The sequence below is a fragment of the Micromys minutus genome, assembly GCF_963924665.1.
Source record: "Micromys minutus genome assembly, chromosome: 30".
Taxonomy (NCBI): Eukaryota; Metazoa; Chordata; class Mammalia; order Rodentia; family Muridae; genus Micromys; species Micromys minutus.
Genome location: NC_137965.1, coordinates 3,695,954 through 3,717,366, shown reverse-complemented (window position 1 = coordinate 3,717,366; position 21,413 = coordinate 3,695,954). Strand labels below are relative to the sequence as shown.

Genomic DNA, 21,413 nt, shown 5'->3' with positions numbered 1-21,413 from the left:
CAAGCTCTTGGGAAACCTGAGCCAAAACTTAGTTTCAGGAACTGTTTTCCATTACTACTCCTATAAAGAGAGTTCTGGGCCACAGAAAAGATTCTGTAAGCATCATCTTAATAGCACAATCACATATGGCCATTGCGTCCCTCTTAACTAGACCAGTGTTACTTGAAAGAACAAATAAAACCATTTCAGAATCAGAGAGCAGGGTCTGGAGACAAAGCTGGGGAAGGCCAGAAGGGTACAGGGGCAGAGTAAGGGAGTAACAATCCAATGAGCACAGTAAACAGCTCCACAACATATAATCAACTGGGATCTGTGGAATCCCATGGCCTAGAATGTGGCCATCCTGTTGGAATGTGGTTGGTATAAGAGCTTACTATAAATAAGATTACCCAGACTTCTGAGGTTCAGCAGTAGAAACACTGACCCATGACTAATGCCTTGTTTGTGGTACTGGTGACTTTTCTAGTATCCATTAAATGTCTTGAGCATAGATTCTAAAACCAGCAGTTAGTTCTTGGTACCTCTGTACAGACAACAATCATTATCTGTGTATACTTATATACAAGTGTGTGTGCAAGCATACAAGTAGTCCAGGCCTCTCTTAAGTTTTGCCTTTCTCCATCCTCTGTCTGATCAACACCTCAGGGATTTAGTCTTGAGCTACCACACTGCTTCCTCTTCTCTCTTCATTTCCTCGATTTAGCCAATGTTAAAATGATACCCACGTTTACCAGAAATGCTTCTTTCTAACAGTGCTTGCTAGACACCTTCACAGAAAGTTACCTAAACATACACAAATGACCTCATCTTCTTTCCCATAAAATCGGGCATTTTCCCCAACCTTGTCTACTCCAGCCTGTAAAAATAATGTTTCTATGGTTTGGAATCAAATTGAACTAAACTAGACCCTTCATTTTCACAGCCAAAGGCTTTCTAAATCTGTAATTTTCCTTACGTCTCCTGCAGATATCCACTATCTACAAACACTAGTTTCTTACCTTCATGCAGATATGACAAAACAAGATAATGGGCAAATGCTCTCAGCACAGATTGTAAATGTGAAGTGAGCGGTGTCTTCAGCCCCCAATCGTATCATCACATAACATAAACATTTACAACCGTGTTTCAATTAGAAGCACGACTTTAAAAAGGAACTCTCAAACGAACCTATGGACGATGAAGGAGGACACAGGTAACAGAGAACCTGTTCCATCTAGAGTACCAGAAGCCAAGCTGTCCATCACCCATCGGGTGAGAAGCCATCCTAGCCAACCCATGGAACCCTTGAGGCCACTAGGTTTTGGGGAGTCCCATCTTACAACAAAAGCTGAAGGACTCCAGAGAATCACACAGGACACCCAAACAAGACTACCCCATAAGTGCAACCTTTTTCTTACTCTGAGAGGTAAGAAATCACATCTGAGAAACAAGAATGTTTCTTGTTCTTTTGGTGGCACATGCTTTCAATCCCAGCATTCGGGAGGCAGAGCTAGGAATATCCGGCCTGGAACATAGTGAGCGTCTCAAAAAAAAAAGCGAACAAAGGGTTCCATAAATTCAACATACTAGAAGAGAAATCTAAGAAAATGTTTCCTTTCCAGAAGGTTTAACAGAGCTTACCACATAACAAGTAAACACAGGATTTTCTCTCCCATTAAAAGGGGGTCAGAAATGTCAAACTAAGAGGTACAATACCAGGAGTTCCAGCAAGTGAAAGGGAGCAACTTATCAAAGTAGTAATACAAAAGCAAAGTTTCCCAAAGTGAGGATCTAAGTTTACATTCTCAATAATCCATGACAGCCCACAGTGGAGGAGTTCAGAAACCACAGTATGGTAGGATTTCAGAACAGTAGAAACAGCAAGGGAAAAGTTGAATCCTTTAAAGAGGATGGGGGGGGGGGGCAAGAGTATCAGACTTCAAGACAGTAACAAGGTGGGCTGCAGAGATGGCTCAGTGGTTAGAGCACTGACTGCTCTTCCAGAGGTTGAGTTCAATTCCCAGCAACCACACGGTGACTCACAACCATCTGTAATGGGATCCGATGCCCTCTTCTGGTGTGTCTGAAGACAGTGACAGTGTACTCATATACGTGAAATACATAAATAAATCTTTAAGTAACAAGGTAAAATAGGAGATAGTGAAGAAACACTTTTTAAGTTTCCAAAGGTAAACATTTGTAATTTACATGACTATATGGCCCAGCTAGGTAACTATCAAGTGTTGAGAAAGAATGAAGGCATTCTCAAACTTCCAACGTCTCAGCTTCTGAGGGTGTCTGAGAAAAAAATAAGGAAAGGAAAATATGGGTTAGAAGACGAAACTTAAAGCATGAGAAATAAGAAAGGTTTTCCTTCAAGCCCAGTAGGGCAGAACAGAGCACGGAGAGGAAAGCCTTCAGAAGAGATGTTTACAGAAGAAAAAATTCAAAACATGCTAAGTGTGTAGAAATGCAAGTGGTTTACAAAGCTAGAGGAGAGCAGGTGCCCAAAGTTAAAACAAAAATAAATACAGCACTCTCAGGCACTTGCACCTTCAGACACTAAACCAACAACTAGTTTTCAACAATAAGTCTTCACAGGACCGTGACTCTGCACTAAGCCTGGGCTACAGAGAGAATCTTCACCTCCAAAACCAAACAAAATAAAATGCATGGCAGTGGAAGAAATGAATTCTAATTTTAAAAAGTATCCTTTCAAGACTGTTCCTATCATGGAAAAGATGTATGTATGTATGTATATTCAACACCATTAACATGCAGCAGAAACACTAAGGGAGAGAGATACGTAGTCATCCATCTTACATGTTACAGGCCAGTCTTATCTAAAGATATAGTACCTAAAACTGGAAAATTAAGATAACTGTATTCAGACTCCTGCTGTGAAAATCCTGGAAGAATCACTTAGCAGTCAATGTGTTTGCTCTGGGGTGGAAGCAGCAGAGTATAGTGGAAGAGGACAGGGGTTACTTTCATCTGACACTGAAGCACAGGAGTGAGCTATGAACTATTACATACATACACACGGGTAAGTTATGAACTATTACATACATGCACACGGGTAAGTTATGAACTATTACATACATGCACACGGGTAAGTTATAAACTATTATATACATGCACACGGGTAAGTTATGAACTATTACATACATGCACACGGGTAAGTTATGAACTATTATATACATGCACACGGATAAGTTATGAACTATTATATACATGCACACGGGTAAGTTATGAACTATTATATACATGCATACTGGTAAGTTATGAACTACTATATACATGCATACTGGTAAGTTATGAACTATTATATACATGCACACGGGTAAGTTATGAACTATTATATACATGCACACGGATAAGTTATGAACTATTATATACATGCACACAGGTAAGTTATGAACTATTATATACATGCACACGGGTAAGTTATGAACTATTATATACATGCATACTGGTAAGTTATGAACTACTATATACATGCATACTGGTAAGTTATGAACTATTATATACATGCACACGGGTAAGTTATGAACTATTATATACATGCACACGGATAAGTTATGAACTATTATATACATGCACACGGGTAAGTTATGAACTATTATATACATGCACACGGGTAAGTTATGAACTATTATATACATGCATACTGGTAAGTTATGAACTACTATATACATGCATACTGGTAAGTTATGAACTATTATATACACACATCTCTTCTTTGGAAATTCAGTAATTTTAATTTCACATCTGTACTGCCCAACTCCTTGCTATTTAAGTTATGGCTAAAATGTGCCCAAGTCTTTGTCATATGTAGAACCTGACCACTACTGTCCCCCACCCAAGGGCATGCCTGGGCTTCAATCATCCCTCATTTTCCTTTTGAAGCTATCAATGTTCTCATCTTTCACAATTTTAAAATTAATTCAACTAATCTGAAGTCATAGTGGCCCTCTTGTTTCCTCCTATCCCCATTTACAAGGATCACAGCCTGCTGGGCACATTAAAGGTTTCAAACTATTTCACAGCAAAGAGAAAAATATAATTCCTTCTCTAAATTTTTATCCAGTTATGAAAAGCTAAACGTTAGCTATCCTTTCATCAAATTAGCACAGAACAAGGACATAAAATTGTACCTAGTACAGCGAGATCAGAGTACAAAATCTACCAGCCACTGGGAGAAGCTGAGTGCTCATGTTACCTGGTTAGTCCCTGGCTAGAATAAAAACATATCAGTTACAGCAAAGTAAAAACGTAGTTCCATCGTGTTTGCTTTTTGGGTTTTAACAAACAGAAACCAGGCAAGGTGAATCAACACCTATACCTTGAAGGTGACAAGGGACATCGTATTCAATCTCGTCATGTCTTGAGGGGCTCAAGAACAGAGTTCCATCCACCAGAGGAAACTGTTCAAACACGGGGAGTGCCCGGTGGCACAAAGCACAGTTTACAGCGTTTCTGTGGCTGGCACTGAGGGCCGCAAGAATGAACTTGCGAAGCTCTTCGCCTTGGCCTACTTGGGCATCGTCTTCCATCCGGACATGGAAAGTGTTTAGCTTATGCCTGGGGATGTGAGCGAGAAGTTCAGAGAGGTCCAGTCGCCGCAGGAACTGTACAGGGGTGTCAAAATGTCCTGCCCTGTGCACAGACAGACCAGCCGAACTGTAATCAAAGTGGGCATTTCTGAACATGTGGCCTCCTGGCATGGCCTTTTTGTGAGGCTCAAGATGAATGGCATTCTTTAAGAATTCCCCAAGGTACCTGGAGGACCGGGGACCACTGAAGTGGGCTGGGGAGAGGATAGAGTAGCCAGTGGGTGGGGACTGGCCAGGGGAGCCACAAGGGGAGCGGGCCCCATAGGCTGCAGAGCTGACTGTCTTTTCCTGGGAGTTCTGCCTGTCCATGGAATGCCGCCGAGGAAGGTCATGGTTCAGGCCTTTCTGGGGTTTGTTCAGGGGCCTGCATTTTTTTGCCTCCTCCCCAGCCTCCCCTGGAGGCCTTGCTGTGTTCTTCTCTGACCCAGACTTCTTCTTTTTCTCATCTTGCATCCGCTTTACCTGATACCAGTCTGTGTCCTTTTTTAGGTGGCCCTGCCCACAGCGGCAGGAGCAGAAGCGGAAAGCCAGGTCATAGCCCTTCTTGGTCCACATGTTCTGGCGGCACTGCTTCTCGTTCCAGCTGCGCGCCCTGCCGATGCAGTTGAACTGCACCAGGATGCTGCTCTCCCACTCGTAGAAGCACTGCAAGTGCATCCAGGGGCTGCAGGGGCACTGCTCGCTGTTGCACACCACCTTCTGGTAGTCGTCCTTGTCCAGGTCCACCGGCCTCCCAAAGCTGCACATCAGGGGTGTGGCACAAGGAGCTTCTGAAAGAGTAAAGAGGGACATTCAGACAAGGACGAAGGACTCCAGGGGCGTTACTGCAACTTACACCTTCCCTGGAACACTAGGCAGATTTAGAAACATCATTTTCTTCTGGTCATTAATTATTTGCTGAAAAACATACTGGTAAGTTTCAAGAAGTCCAAATCCTCCATAGTTCAACTGTGTGTCCGGCCTTATAGCTTTCTTAAGATGTGGGAGTGACAACAGACAGTACCGGAGTTCCTGTAAAAATGAGTCACTGCAAAGCAACTAGGGGTTAATACGAGGCTACTACACCAACCAGTTTTGGTGGCATCTTCAAAAGGACCCTCAAAATGCTTTATCACCAGGGGTTTTAGACAGCATCTGTCCTGAATAGCAGATGGCATTGAGTCGACCAGCCTCATCTCAACTCTTCTAGAGTCACAAGATACTGAGTGCAGGATGTCTGGTCAGACTGTTGGCCTACACAGAACTCCAGTTGAGAAAGGAAACAATCATTCTCTTAAAGCATCCAGAGAGAAAGCAACAAAGAGACATTGCTGAAGTCTTACAGTGTCACCCACACAGGGTCCAAACAGCTAAGCAGACTCCCATGATTGAAGAGAATACAACAGCTCAAAGCAGGCCCATTTCTGAGAAGGTAAATGTGTGCATGGAGACTGAGGGGTACCAGATTCTTAGAGCTTCTCAACATTAATCCAGTACCTGAGCTGAGAATGTGTTTAAAATGTAAATAAGGCCTGTGATAGAGACACTAGAGTACGATGCCAGGGCCTCGGCAAGAGCCCTATGTGGGTCCGCCGTCTGCCTCCCCGGAGTCCAAATCCTTAGTCCTCAGTTGTACAAAGCCCATTCTGTACAGAAGAGTAACTCACAGCATTAATTCTGCCATCAGAATGCCCGAATACCAGTGCCATTTACAGTGTTCAACCTTCATAATTCTTCAACCCTTTAACCCAGTTCTTCATGAAATGGTAACCCCCCACAACAACCACCACAAAATTATTTTCATTGCTACTTCATAACTGTAGTTTTGCTACTATTATGAATTGTAACTTAAATATATGTTTTCTGCTAGTCTTAAATGACCCCTGTGAAAGGGTTATTCAACCCCAAAGGAGCCGTGATCCACAGATTTACAAACTAGTATCGTTGGACAAGTTACTTCCTGGTCAGTTTCTTCTGTGGAAAATGCAGATAGAAATAGCTTAGTTGCTAATGATAAAAGGTTCATGCATATACCCACAGTGCTCAGAACAGAAAGCGTGTGACACCTATTAACCCTTAGGTCCTCCTGCCTACTACTTCAAAGACTGCCTTCACACACCTACTAGCCCACTAACCCAGGCCCCTTACAATCAGGAGCTGGAAAGGGTACACTGAGACACTGTCATGTAAAACCCAGACAGGACAAAAGCAGAAGGAAGAGCTGCCATCCTAGATGGAAAAGACCCAGATATATATAATAAAGCACACTGAAAAAGGTGTACAAAGATCCATACTAACTACAATCTCTTAGTCTATGCCCTTGAAAATGTTAGTCAGTTCAAGTTCAGTTGCTTTAATCTCCCATTGTTCAGAGGGACAGCTTTAAATAGCTTATCTTGAAAATGTAGTAGTAGTGATGATGATGATGATGATAAAGTGAACCCAAAATTAACTAAAGGTGGCTACTGATCTCTTCATTCACAATATTCATAATGTAAATCCTTAAGTCCATTCGCCTTTAAAAAAAAAAAAAAAAAAAAAAAGACCGAGGTAAACTAATAAATTCTATTTAGATCATTTCCAAAAAGCAGCAGATATACTTAAATCTGAGTATAAAGCAACTCCTGTCTAACAGACCCTTGAAGCTGGGCGAATCAGCAAACTGTATTAAGAGCTCTAATACAGATACATGGAAGGAAAACATAAGAAGGCCATAGCTCTGCCCACACCTCCTGTGCCTTTAACACCAACACTCATCATAGCAAGGCTCACCTGCTTTCTGCCTCCGGGTGTCTATGTGGAAAGGCCATGCCACACTGTGGACACAGTTGGGTACTCCCCATATATTCACATGCTGGTCCCATTGCGGCAATGTGAGGATGTGGATCTTTACCAGATGGAGCCTAACAGGAACTGTGCCTTTGGGACGACACTCTAAGTCTCTTGGAGAGGGAGCATGATCACTGGGTTCCTCTCTTTCTTGCTTTTGTCTTCAGCTAGTTAGGACTACTTCTGAGATGTAATCCTAGTAACCTGGCGGACTGATGACCTGTTCCTGTACTACAACCATACAGAACCCGCACAGAACTGGACCCATGCACACACCATGCCCTGGAACCTTCAAACCTATGAGTTAATAAATAAGCTCTTCATAAGTACTCCCCTCAGGTATTTCATTACAGCAATGAAAAGCTGACAAATATAGGTCAGCACTCCACCTTGCCAGTCCTCTGTAATGTGGCCTTGTAGCTAGGCTGCAAAAACAAATACAAAGTCAAGAGCCTGCTAAATACTGAGTAACATGCAGCAGACACCTCACTCTGTGACACACCCCTAACCCCAGAGTGAGAATGGGAGGAAGGCAGGAGATTAGGCAATAGAATGGTTAGAAATTCTAAAGGGAAGAGCACACTGGGAACAGCACAGGGAACTCTGTTTATGCCCTGTTCTCTCCTGCAGTCTCTCCTTCCCCTGAACACAGTGGACAGGCAACAGAGATGAGTAAGAAAGATGGAGTGAGGGCTGGAGAGACGGCTCAGTGGTTAGAGCACTGACTGCTCTTCCAGAGGTCCCGAGTTCAATTCCCAGCAACCACATGGTGGCTCACAGCCATCTGTAATGGGATCTGATGTCCTCTTCTGGTGTGTCTGAAGACAGTGACAGTGTACTCACATAAAATATATTAATAAATCTTTTTAAAAAAACCGAAAGATGGAGTGCATGTGCTAATTCTGAGCCATTCATCACCTGTGAAGATAAACATACCTGCCTGCTCATCTCAGATGCAGCAGCCTTTATAACCTCACAGTTCCTTTATGCTGTGCATTGCTTTCAACTACCACCATAACATTACACCTGTGACTAGCTCTCCAACTAAATGCAAACCGATGCCCCACTGTATCTCCTCTTCTGTTTTGGACACACTATACAGTAGGTGCTTAGAGATTACGTGAGTGATGCCACACTCCACTTCTAACCTAAACATCTAGAAACAGATCTGTGACTCTAAGAAAAAAGCACTAACAGATTCCAAATCGTATCTACCATGAATCAATTGTGAACCCTCTTCTGTTGTGTTGCTGTTTCTTGTGTAGCCCTGGCTGTCCTGAACTGACTACATGGACCAAAGCGGGCCTTAAATTCAAGAGATCAGCCTGCCTTTGCAGATGATGAGTTTAAATGTGTGTGCCACCTAAAACCCTAATTCTTAAGAGAATAGCAGTCCCACAATGATATGATGGAATGAACTAACCAGACATATCTAAAAACCTTTAGTAAAGAAGAAAAACTCTACATTCAGTAAAAGCATGCATCCCAACCATCTCCTGGAACATTACACCATAATAATCTCACAAGTGATACTGAATTCTCCTTGTACACAGTCAGGATGTTAAGAAGAATGTCTATAGAGCTAAGGAAACAGTTCAGCTATGAGACTATGTGCATGACTCTGAATCCCCAGCTCCATCATAAAGCCAGGTGCAGTGTCCTCATCTGCAAGTATTGGAGTGCGGAGGTAGATAGTCTGCTAGGCAATCTAGCCAGTCAGTCCCACCTTTAGTGGAATATTACCTTAAAAAATAAAGTGTCAACAAACATGCACTCGGGGGCATACATACAAACATGGATACAAATGTACCACACACTACCTTACAATCACTACTATCCTGCCCCTCCAGATATATGCACCAAAAGCATGTATATAAACATTCCAGGACTGGTTTTCACATGTTTATCCTCAAGTATCCAGCTTCTTCCATTTCTCCTTACTCAAAAGAAAATATGCACATTTTTTCTTATGCAATTTTGCCTATTCTGGACAGAACCCGGAAGTTTCAAGTCTCTACAACACAGTAACAGGGCTAAGGTTACTTAGCAATCCGCCATCTCTCTCCAAGCCCTTCATCCTATGCACTGAATCTACTTCAGGCATAACAACTTTTTAAAGGGTCTGATAAACTGCAAATGCAAAGAACAGTTCATACCAAACCAATACTTCTACAACATGACTCCTACATCTAAGGGTTGGGAGCACCATGGAGAATAAGGTGCACATGAGCCAATGGACCAGGATCATGCTGCAAGACAGCGTCTTCTATTCTTGACAGGGAGGCTGTACCTATGAACTCTTAATGTGGTCATTAAAACAAAACCTATATAATGACAATACTAGCTAACACACCAATATTGCTGAGGAAAAGCTCACAAAGCACTACCTTTGAAGGAAGGATTGTTGGTAATCAGTGGCTGCTAGGAGAGAATCAGTCCTCTTTAGGCACAAGCCTCCTGACAGATTTAACTAAGCCCTAAATACATGTACACAGGAGCAACACTAAATGGACTCAGCAGCTGTGTATATATGTATATACACATACACACAGATGTAACAATAATTAAAGAGGGTAGTCATGAACTTGAGAGGAAGTAGGGGCTACACAGGAGTTGGAGGGAGGCAGGGGTAAAAATGATACAGTATTCATGTATGAATTCTCAAAAAATAAAAATTTAAAATTTAAAACAATGAAGAGTAGGCATTTACTCCTCTGTTTTCAGGATTTCAACTGTAAAACTGAGTTCTTCCCCATCCCCCTTAAAACAATTTCAAGTATCCTACCCATATTGAGAGTTAGGTGGGGCTGGGTCAGGAAGAAAGATCATCTGAACATATAAAGGCTTTCTAGACCTCTGGAGTCTGTAGTGGAGACAAAGTCTTAACTAACCTTGTAAACCTGTAACTAGGAAAACGTAGTAGGTATATGGTAAATGTTTTGTTGAGGGAAGGATTGGGCCGAGCAGATGTAACATTCTGGAGTAGCTGAAGTCTGATGGACAGGGGTGGGAAGGGGAGAACAGATATACCAGCCTTTCCTTGTCACCTCACTTCCTCAAACAGCAACTATGCACCCAGCCTTCTGTACGCAGGACACCAAGTATTAATTTCAGAATTTCTGAACAACCAACGTCAGACAGGAAAGTCGGCCTGTGTAGCTCTCAATTCATTAGTGTTCAGGCCTTGGCCAAGGGTAACTATGAGTAGGAAAAGTTATTGAAGTGGTTCAAACAAAGCTTAACACCTGTTCATTTAACTTGAAGCAATTATTGCTAAAAAGTCCATCGGTGTGGAAAGAGGTGACCAACCTTCTGCAGAGACACACAGGACACACGGGGAAGGTAGCAGTTCAAACAGTGTGCATTAACCCTTTCTTACTTCTCCTTTTCCAGTGCACACAAAGACACACCCTCTTCTTTCTCAGGTGGTCCCTCTCAGCTTTCTCTTAGCCTCAAATCCCTTTCGTAGACTCCTAGGCAAGAGAGATGAACCTGATCCCAACTCACACCATCTCTTTACAGTACCTTCAAGCACCACATTAAATGCTACCACTATCTTGTCTGCAATACTCTCAACCTCACTCCTTGTGAATCATGACTTCTCGTGTGTGTGTGTGTGTGTGTGTGTGTGTGTGTGTGTGTTTTACACTACAAAAAGGTAGTGATGTATTTTTCTCTATAATAAACAAAGCTGGATGGTATACATTTCACTAACTGACTTATTTTGAATTCTTAAAGATGCCCTCAATGTCAGAAAAATAAGCACTTTATATCTTCTCCAACCTAAGCCCTTTTATTCCAAACTTGGGTGACAGGGATTCATAGAACACAAAATTGAATTTTATATATAACATTGGTCCTGAAGACCTGCCCCAACCAAAAAACAAAACAAACAAAAAAACAAGTCATCTTGAGTGTGTGACTCATGTATAGGATAAACATGTTCAGAACACATAAATAAGCAGTCATTGTACTGTGTGTTAATTTAGTGGGTGTCCTGTGAATTGTATCAGCTTTATTTCTCCATCTCGTTTACATAAATTAACAATGTGACATGTCAGTATCTTTTATCCTATCTCATTTCTCCTCCGAAGTTACTGATTTTCATTGTTTTTCACACTAGTATTGATTCACCCAAATACTTTGAAGGTTATAGAATTTTAAATTAGAACAGAGAACATCAAAATATCACAGCGTCACCCAGATCCTTGAAGGTGTCCTGTTCTTAAGGACTCACAGAAGCATGATGCCAAAAGTTAGTAGTTCTACACAAAGTAGGACCACTTTACAAAGCATTTAGTTACAAAGCATATTTATAATTTAGTGATCGGCTAGTTTGGAAATATAAAGTGGTTCGTTGCATAATTTGGAGGAATATATCTGCTAAAATTATGCATATAATGTAAATCTTTTGTTAATATTATCCTATTTGAAATTTGTACTGTTAGATGTGTATAATAGGATCACACTGTCCTAGACAATAAATCTGCAGTTTTTCTCTCTTGCTCCGATTTAGAGCTTAAGGGTATCAGAAAACTATGTGGTAGTCTAGCATGCAAATGCAGTGCTAGCATTCTTCTGAAGGAAAAGCAGGGCCAGCTCTCTAAATTGCATCGCACCATAAAAATAGTTATATGTGCAAATGTGTGCATGTAGACATGGATATCTGCAGGGAGCTTTTTGGACAGCTTTTAAAGTCTGTCATTTTACACGACTGCACTCCAATTTTAAAGCCTTTCTGTTCATGAGAAAACAGGTTGGGTTTTCAAATCTTTGCCAATATTCTCTGTTGTCAGTATATGTAAGTTATAGTTCAGGACCTACTTCTTCTGAGTTCCAGTGGTGTCTGAAGGATAAAGACTATAGGAGAGTCCCTGTCCCCCGCCACCTCTGGAATTCTAATGCCTGAGATGCAAAGAGGTTTTCTCTATTCCCTAGGCTGTCCAACAGATAAAACATGATCATCTTATTATCTGGAAGTATGGGCAGTAAATGCCATCTTCCTGTCAGAAAACTTCAACCAATATTTGCTACTATCCAGTATCTTCTAAAAGCTCAACTGAGAAGTAATTTTAAGTCACAGTCCATAGATAAGCATATAAACTAAGGACATATGGGGGGAAAAAAGTAAAATATATTCCCCAAATGCTTGTCTTAGTTACAGTTTCTATTGCTATGATTAAAAAACACCATAACCAAATGCAACTTGGAGGGGGAGTTTCATTTCAGCTCACAACTTACTTCGCCCCTGAAGAAGTCAGGGCAAGAGCTGACGACAGGAACCTGTAGGCAAGAACCGAAGCAGAGGTCATAGAGAAACTCTGCTCTGGCTTACTCTACGTTTGCAGACTACTTTCTTATACACCCTAGGACCACCAACCCAGAGACGGCACTATCTACAATGATCTAGAGCCTCCTACATCACTAGCCAAACAGATTCTAAGAAGTCCCACAGTTTTGTCTACAAGCCAATCTGTTGAAGGCATTTTCTCAACTGAGATCCTCTCTTCTCAGATGACTCTACGCCTTGTGCCAAGCTGACAAAAACTAGCCAGCACAGTGCTTTAAAATTCAAACTGTAAACTTCACATAGGAAATACTTCAGAGTGAGCTAAGTTTTCTTTCTTTTTAATTAACTGAATGTTATTTATTTACATTTCAAATGTTATCCCCTTTCCTGGTTTCCCCTCCATATCCCCTATCCTATTACTCTTCCTCTGGCTTCTATGAGGGTGCTGCCCACCCATCTACCCCTGCCTCCCCACCCTGGCATTTCCCTACACTGGGGCATCAAGCCTTCAAGAGACCAAGGGCCTCTGCTCCCACTGATGTCCAACAAGAACATGGGTCCCTTGATTGTGTACTCTTTGATTGGCAGTTTAGTCTCTGGGAGCTCTGGGGGGTCTGGTTGGTTGATATTGTTCTTCCTATGGGGTTGCAAACCCTTCAGCTTCTTCAGTCCTTTCTCTAACTCCTCCACTGGGGACCCCATGCTCACTCCAATGGTTGGCTGCCAGCATCCACCTCTGTATTTGTCAGGCTCTGGCAGAGCCTCTGAGGAGACAGTTATAACAGGTTCCTGTCAGCAAGCACTTCTTGGCATCAGCCGTAGTGAATGGGTTTGGTGTGTGTGTAATGGGATGGATCCCCAGGTGGGGCAGTTTCTGGATGTCCTTTCCTCTGCTCCACACTGTCTTCATATTCCCTTTAGACAGGAGCAATAGGTAAAAAAATTGGAGATGGGTGTGTGGCCCCATCTCCCAACTGGGGGCCTTGCCTAATCTCTGGATATGGTCTCTACAGGTTCTCCCTCCCCTTTGATGGGCATTTCAGCTGATGTCATTCCTGCTGGGTCCTAAAAGTCTCCTGCTTTCCTGGCATCTGGGACTTTCTGGTAACTAGCTGCAGTTCCCGAAGTTCCCATTCCCAATTGCTACACACCTCTGCTCAGTTTCCTGACCACCTCTGACACCTGATTCTGCCTCTCATTTTTCCCCTCTAAGTAAAAGATCTGTATGACAAGAACTTCAAGTCTCTGAAGAAAGAAATTGAAGAAGATATCAGAAGATGGAAAGATCTCCCATGCTCATGAATTGGCAGGATTACTATAGTAAAAATGGTCATCTGACCAAAAGCAGTCTATAGATTCAATGCAATCCCCATCAAAATTCCAATTCAATTCCTCACAGAGTTGGAAAGAGCAATTTGCAAATTCATTTGGAATAACAAAATACCCAGGATATCAATATCAAAATAATAATAAAAGAACTCCTGGGGGAATCACCATCCCTGACCCACAGCAATAAACACTGCACAGCACTGGTACATAGACAGGCAGGTGGACCAATGGAATAGAATTGAAAACCCGGAAATGAACCCACACACCTATGGTCATTTGATCTTTGACAGAGAAGCTAAAACCATCCAGTTTTTAAAAGACAGCATTTTCAACAAATGGTGTTGGTCAACTGGCAGTCAGCATATAGAAGAATGGAAATGGATCCATTCTTATGTCCTTGTACAAAGCTCAAGTTCTAGTGGATCAAAGACCTGCACATAAATCCAAATCTAAGTTTTCTTAAGTAAGTTATTTATGCATTAAAAGCCCTCAAACTTCTCCAATAGGCCTGCCGGCCACCCTACAGTGTGACATCTCACATCAGTCCTGGGTTTCGTTACGAGATGCGGTCACTGGGACAAGGTGTAGGACTACTATGCAAAATAAAATAGACTTCTCAAGTCCAGTGGTTAGAGCTGGTCACTGTGTCAGTTTCATCCCTTGAACAAACTGCTTCAATAACGACTGCAGACAGAAGAAATACGATTTATTTATAAGAATTATTTTCCCTAACATTTTTAATTGTTTAAAATGCCCAATAGCTAAGTGACTGACTTTTGTTATTTAATAAAGACTGGAGCACACACCACTACTGTTTGCTTCCTGACCATGTGCTGGAATTAAAGCTAAACTTGTGACTTACCTCTTCTAACGGCTCAGGATAGACACTGTCTTACCTGTGAAGTGAGCCCTGCTATTAATACTCGATGATTATTTACATTATACTGCGTACATTCTTTGAAAGACAGTTTAATTGTGGAGAAGGAATACATATCTAAAATAAAAGTCTCTTCACATACTTTAACTTACTATTCAGCTTTATCAAATATAAATTAAAGTCTGTACTTGATGGGCACCAAAGTTCCAGCCCTCCTTGCAAAGCCAGCCAGAGATGGGTGCCGCTTGCTTGGCCTCAATGCAGTTCAGTGAGCGTCCTTCCTTTGCAGTAACGTGTGACTCCAAATCCCACCAATCTAGTAGATTTATCCTTTTCGTATTGAAGCAAAAAAGTAATATGGAAAAATTGCTTATAATAATAATAATAATAATACAAATAAAAACAATGACTATTGGAAATACTGATAATAAGGTTGTGTGCCAATATGCTGATATCAGCACTGTCCACTTCCCCTTTTCTACTTCTAAAGTAAATGACTACCTGAATCTTACCCATCATAACTGATCACAGCTATATTTAATCACTTACAAATATTATGGATGAGGTCAGATTTCTTTTTAATCAGTAGTGTATATTATACTAATTATGCCATATAGTATATTAGTAATTAGTCAACATCAACTTACTACATTAGACTAAAAACAAACAAACCAACTACAACAAAGAGGGAGCCAAGCACGGTGGCACACAGTTGTAATCCCAACATTTAGGAAGCTACGGCAGGAGGATCAAGGACTGAGTTCAAGGCCACCCTGTACTACATAGTCAGATAGATCTCAAACTGACTTCCCTTTTCCCTTCCCCACAAAGCAGGTGGAGGTAGAGAGCACTCCCGGCTGTGCCACGCCCTGGGCTTCCTCAGTAAAATAGTTAATGAAAAGGTAGAAAAGAGGAAGGAAGAATGAGAAAAGTATAGGATAACCTGAGTACCTGGCAGTGAGGTCACTGCAGACAAGGGCTGTGAGCAACTTGACTAGATTAATGAATGCCCTGGCACTGAAGCTGGCGTTCAGGCGGGCCTTTAAGAGTGTTTATGCAGAGGCTGATCAGAGAATAATAACCCACTCTAAATGTAAGGGACACCTCTCATGGTCTTGGGTCCAGCCAGATAAACAGAAGTTCTCTTCTGTCGGTCAGCACTATAAACCAGCCCACATTCACTGCCATGCATCCCCCACCACGAGATTCCCCTGTGAACCAAAACAAATAAGTAAGCTGCATGTTGTTAAGTATTTGGCATAGTATCCAGAAAGATGACTAATACAAGGGCATAGGCAGAAAAACATAATAAACTCCCAAAGTGCCTCAATACTCAAACTATAATAAACATTAATCACTTCATAGAAATAAGACTGAGCAAGTTTATCATAGATAATTGTGTACAGAAAGCATCTTCCTATTTTACAGGACACTGACTGCCTTAGTTCTGTTTCCTGTTGTCACTCAAAAAAGGCAAGTCTTCCTATGAATCAAGATAATCCTCCACGGCCATGGCCATAAGGTAAGCGAATCCTGACAAGCTACCTTTCCCACGTGACTCTAGATTGTCAAATTGACAATTAAAACTAACTACCACACGAACATGGATAGTAACGGACAGATGTATGCGATTTGTTTTGGATAAACAACACTTCAAAAGGACTCTCTTCTAAAGGATCAAATAAAATCACCTGTTCTATTTCTTGATCTGGAATCCAAGGGACTCTCTGTGTTAAAGTCCCGATCCTCAGCTTGGTTAACAGGATGTGGTGAACTTTGAGAACTGGGGACCTAATAGAAGGCTCCGAAGTCACTGGGACCCAGTGGGATTGTGGGATACCAACTACTTCCTCCCTTTCTTACCTTCCAGCCATTAAGAGAGGACTTGGTCTACTATGTGTCAATGATGCACCTCCACAGTCAAAAAGCAATGGGGCTAATTACCTGAAACTTCTAAAATATGCCAAAACAAACTTTTCTCTCTCTCTCCCTCTCCCTCTCTGTAGGTCTCTGCAGCAACTCATTATGCAGACCAAGCTGGCCTGGATTCCAGATCTAGCTGCCTCAGTCTGCTGAGTGCTGAGACTAAGATCAAGCACTGCCACACCCAGCAACCTTTTCTTTTTATAAACAGATTAGTTTAAATATTTGTTAGAGACAAAAAAAACAAAACAAAAAAAAAAAAAAAAAACAAAACAAAACACTGACTATGAAAATATCTAATTCCTATCGGTCAGCTGCTGAAGATGTAGGCCAATTCAAAAAATGTCTTCAATAACTGTTCTATTCCTAGTACAGAGTTTGCTATAGGTGTTCAACATGAGGGAAATAAAGGAAGTCATATGTGCCCCTCTTTGCTTGCCTTGTATTTTTGTTTCATTAATGCCTGGATGCCTAACACTAGGTAACAGCTAAAATGCTGGTTTCCTTTTCTTCCAAGGCTTGTCACTGTTACTTTATAAGCTAATATTCATGAAATAATTTTGGTTTAAAAAAAAAATTGTCCTGTGCAGTTACTGATGTCTTTGTTCAACTAACTTAGTGGTTAGTTATATCTAATACATCTAAGATTTTAAGACCCATAAGAATATTTCATTCCCCAAATTTTGTATTTTAAGTTTTATGAACCAATTTTTGTTGGCCCCAACTATTATAATTACCATTGCCAGTTCTGCAGCTTCAGTAAGTAGCTGCAGGCAACTGTTTTCAACAGACATCTCAGGAACAAGACTTTGCACTAAGGAGTGATGTCTGAGCAGGTCAAAGGGACAAGCCCTACCAGAGAACTTGTAGATAATCCAGCAAGGAGGGACTGTTAGGGAATGAGACACGCTAAAACACCACAAATCCCATTATTCTGACCCAACTGCTTCTACTGAAAGGGCATTCTTAGAATTAAATTAAAATTTCCAGTTTACTGCCAGAGTTTGAAAACTTGACTTTCACAACTTTGCTATTATTCTCATTGCAAACTAACACAGTTAAGAGGAAGGTCCCATGAAAGGATTCCACTCCATGTTAGAATATTGTCTGGTTTGACCTTGGGCAAGCAACCACAGATGCCCTAAATTCATAAGCACAGGAATCCTGTCATTCCAAGTATGTGGTCACTTGCATTTAACATCATACAATTTTACATTATCTCTGTGTACACACTCTATTCTCCTAGACCTTTCCTTCAATTCAACTAAAACCTAAAGGCTAACCTAGCTTCAAATTCACACTAAATACAGAAAGATATTTTACCCATTTTTAAATTCCTATTCTGGCTCCAGAATGCTAACATCAGTTAAAAAAAAAAAAAAAAAAAAAAAAAAAAAAAAAAAAAAAAAAAAAAAAAAAACACATCAACAATCTCCTAAGGTAGAAAAGTCCCATTTTCATTTTCTAACATAAGCCATGTTATGACTCACGTCAAGACCCAAATGGACATAGACCCAAAAGATGGCTACTTTAGTCTGATTATCAGAATAGAGAAAATGATCCATGCTTCTTTCTGAATGTTTCTTTTAAAGTATCATAGTTCCACAGAACAGAAATAAGGGAGATAGATCCCTGCATACAGAGTCTACAAATGCTTCAGCCATATACTCAAGGGCCGTTAGCTCTTCAGTGACCTTCCTTCTTTTCTCCCCATCAATCAGCTCTCACAGAGTAAAGAGCTGGGCTAGAGATGTGGGTTAATGGTACATTTGTCCGTCACACTCATGGCCCTGGTCTGATTTCCAGCGGCACTTTAAAAAGAGCACAGAGAAGCCAGGCATCACCATGGCTGTGCACAGCTTTAAGCCTGTGCACACTCGAGGCAGAGGCAGGCAGATCTCTGTAAGTTTAAGGCTAGCCAGGTCTTCTAAGAGAGTCCAGGACAGTCAGGGCTCTGTTATACAGAGAAACCCTGCGTCTAAAAACCAAAGAGAAAAAAGAAAAAAAGATCAGAAGTAGTGATCAATAATTTTGAATAACCAGATAGACTATGACCTATAAAGTTCTACAACTAAAAACAGTCTATTCAAAGCACTCATACTTAACACTCAAATTTACTTAACTTCTAAGCTAATCCACATTAAAGAAATATTCAAACCCAGATACAACAACAGCATGAAAGCTTCCTGACCCTAACCTTTCACAAAGACAAGGAGGTGAATCAACTAGAGCTAATAAAGCGGCCAAGCTCAAAAGAAAAGTTACTAACAAAAAAAGCAGTTTTCTTTGAAAAAGAAAGTCAAGAGACACATTCATTCTGTTGATATGGGGACTATTAAGTTAGACAGCAGGGGAAAAAAAAACACTGGGCACTGAGACTAAGTTTAGCCTCTTTCAGGTGTATCCTGTTGGGTTAACAAACGAACATGTGTGATTTGAGTTTAAACCAATAAAATCTTTATCACAATACAGTTAATGTCCTCCCTGTACCCATATCCTTAAATAAACAATTTATTTACTTTTTTAATTTAATGAGGTGAAATCTCCAAAATAAGATACTTTCTAATCATGTTTCCCTTCAAAATAACTTGGTAAAGTGCTTTCTAGTCATCACCCAAGTAGTCATATTGGGTCTTAAGAAGACAAGCCTTTTGCCTACAGCTAATGGGAGCAAAGCATTTCTCAAATGCTCTATTAGCAACCAGCAAGTAATAAAGAATCTGTTACAACAAGGAAATGCTTGTAGAAGGACAGGGAATGTCCAAATCCTGTCCATACGTCCGTGTAAATGAAAACCCAACAATCAGTTATGACTATGCCCTCATACATGTACACTTCGGTAGCGTGCTATGTACAACCACTGTAGTTCATAAAATGTTCTAAGGAAAGTATTAAGTGACAACTTACAGACTCCCAATGATTGTTTAACCTAGGGATGTGACAATAATTAAACATTCATTTTTTACCTTTTGTGAACACATAAAGTTTTGCGATTCAAGATTCAAAATTATTCATTTCTAAACTAAAAGGAAAAAAGTGAAGTATCATCTATAAACTGATGACCAAAAAAATCTGGAAATTAAATCATAAAGCCTTTATGCAGAAATTTTAGAAAGACTTAACTCAAATAACTAGTGTTCCCTAAGACCAACAAGAAGGTTCTCTAGGGAAATCTACACAGTAAGAGCTCTCATATCCAAATCTGTAGAGAAACAAAAGCCCCCTCCCCCCTACAAAAGCAACGAGTGAATTTTGGAAGAAGAGCATTCACTGTGAATTCCTTGGAGGAAGGCCAAGGTCTGCCCTGGACTCTTCCAACAAATCAGAGCATGCACTCATCACTAGTTGGAACGCAGTCACTCTCCTCACAAACTGAGAAGCAAAAACGTGTCTAGAAAGCACTCAAACCCGAGATCATGGCACAACTAATTGCTGGACTCATCACAAGCAATATCATGTTAGTGGGGATTAGGGCAGTGATGGCTCAGGGGGTAACGGGGACCACCACTCAATGATACAAGCCTGACAACCTGAGTTTGATCCCAGGAACCCACACAAAAGTGAAAGAACAGAACCCACTTCCCAAGGTTGTTCTCTGACCTCCACATGTGTGCTATGTCACAAACCAAGTTATACCACAGCAGAAAACCCACACACAGCACAGGCATGCATACAAGCATGTACATGCACACAGCTTTTAATAAATTAGGCTTGGAAAGGTTCAGTAATCTTGCAAAATGGCAACCAATGCACAACTCTAACCTGTGCCTCTCAATCTCACTCTTTAGCACTCTTTAGTTTGGGGTCTTTCCCAAACCACTGATATCTAAGAAGGTGTGGGCCTGCCTGTCAGCAGCATGCACAGTGCATGAGTAAACTTTTGATTCAACTGAACACATGTTCTAATTTTATTAACATACACATGCCATTTCAGTTCAAGTGCCTGAAAGAGAAAAATGAAACCTTTCTTCTGACTCTGAATTTAAGTTTGTTATCATAACCAAGAAAAGGCAATTTGACCTTTAAGAGGCCTCAGTTTGCAACCTGGTTTGTGAGAAGAGGAAACAGGAGCCTTTATCAACCAGCCGCAACATGCTACTTAGACGGCATAGAAACTGCGAAGAATGTGAGTCAGGTGCTGAGCACTGAGCTCAGCTGTGTGCTAGACTGTGCTGGTCAGGGATGGAGTCAGAGGAGGGCAGCAGTGGAGTCCAGAAACTTAACAGCATTACTGTGCAACTGGGCTTCAGAGGACTTCAGAGTGCCAATGACTATGCCATCACAGACTTCCACAACAACAATCATACAAACAACCATACAAAACATGTCTAGCTACTATAAACTAACCTAAAGCTGAAAGGAAAATAGATAGTAAAATACAACAAACAGATGCAAAAAGTCCTGAAAATACAAAGACTGTGTAAATCAATAAAACACAAAAACTTGTAAATAAAAGATAAAAAAAGGAAAAATAAAAAATGACCAAGATACAGATAACATTTACTCACTGACAATCTTTTAAATGCAAACAATTTGCATACTTTTCATTTATGTGACTGCCAAAGATAAAAATGATGTTCAAAATTTACTT

At 40.9% G+C, this 21,413-nt stretch overlaps 1 protein-coding gene across 1 annotated transcript in view; it reads right to left on the bottom strand.

Annotated features, from left to right (window-relative positions):
* HECA (hdc homolog, cell cycle regulator) overlaps nt 1-21,413 on the bottom strand; it is a 43,751-nt gene that overhangs the window by 7,268 nt on the left and 15,070 nt on the right. Inside the window, exon 2 of the mRNA XM_080941988.1 lies at nt 4,325-5,365. Within this exon, the coding sequence (XP_080798114.1) occupies nt 4,325-5,365 (1,041 nt within the window). The remainder of the gene's footprint in view (nt 1-4,324; nt 5,366-21,413) is intronic.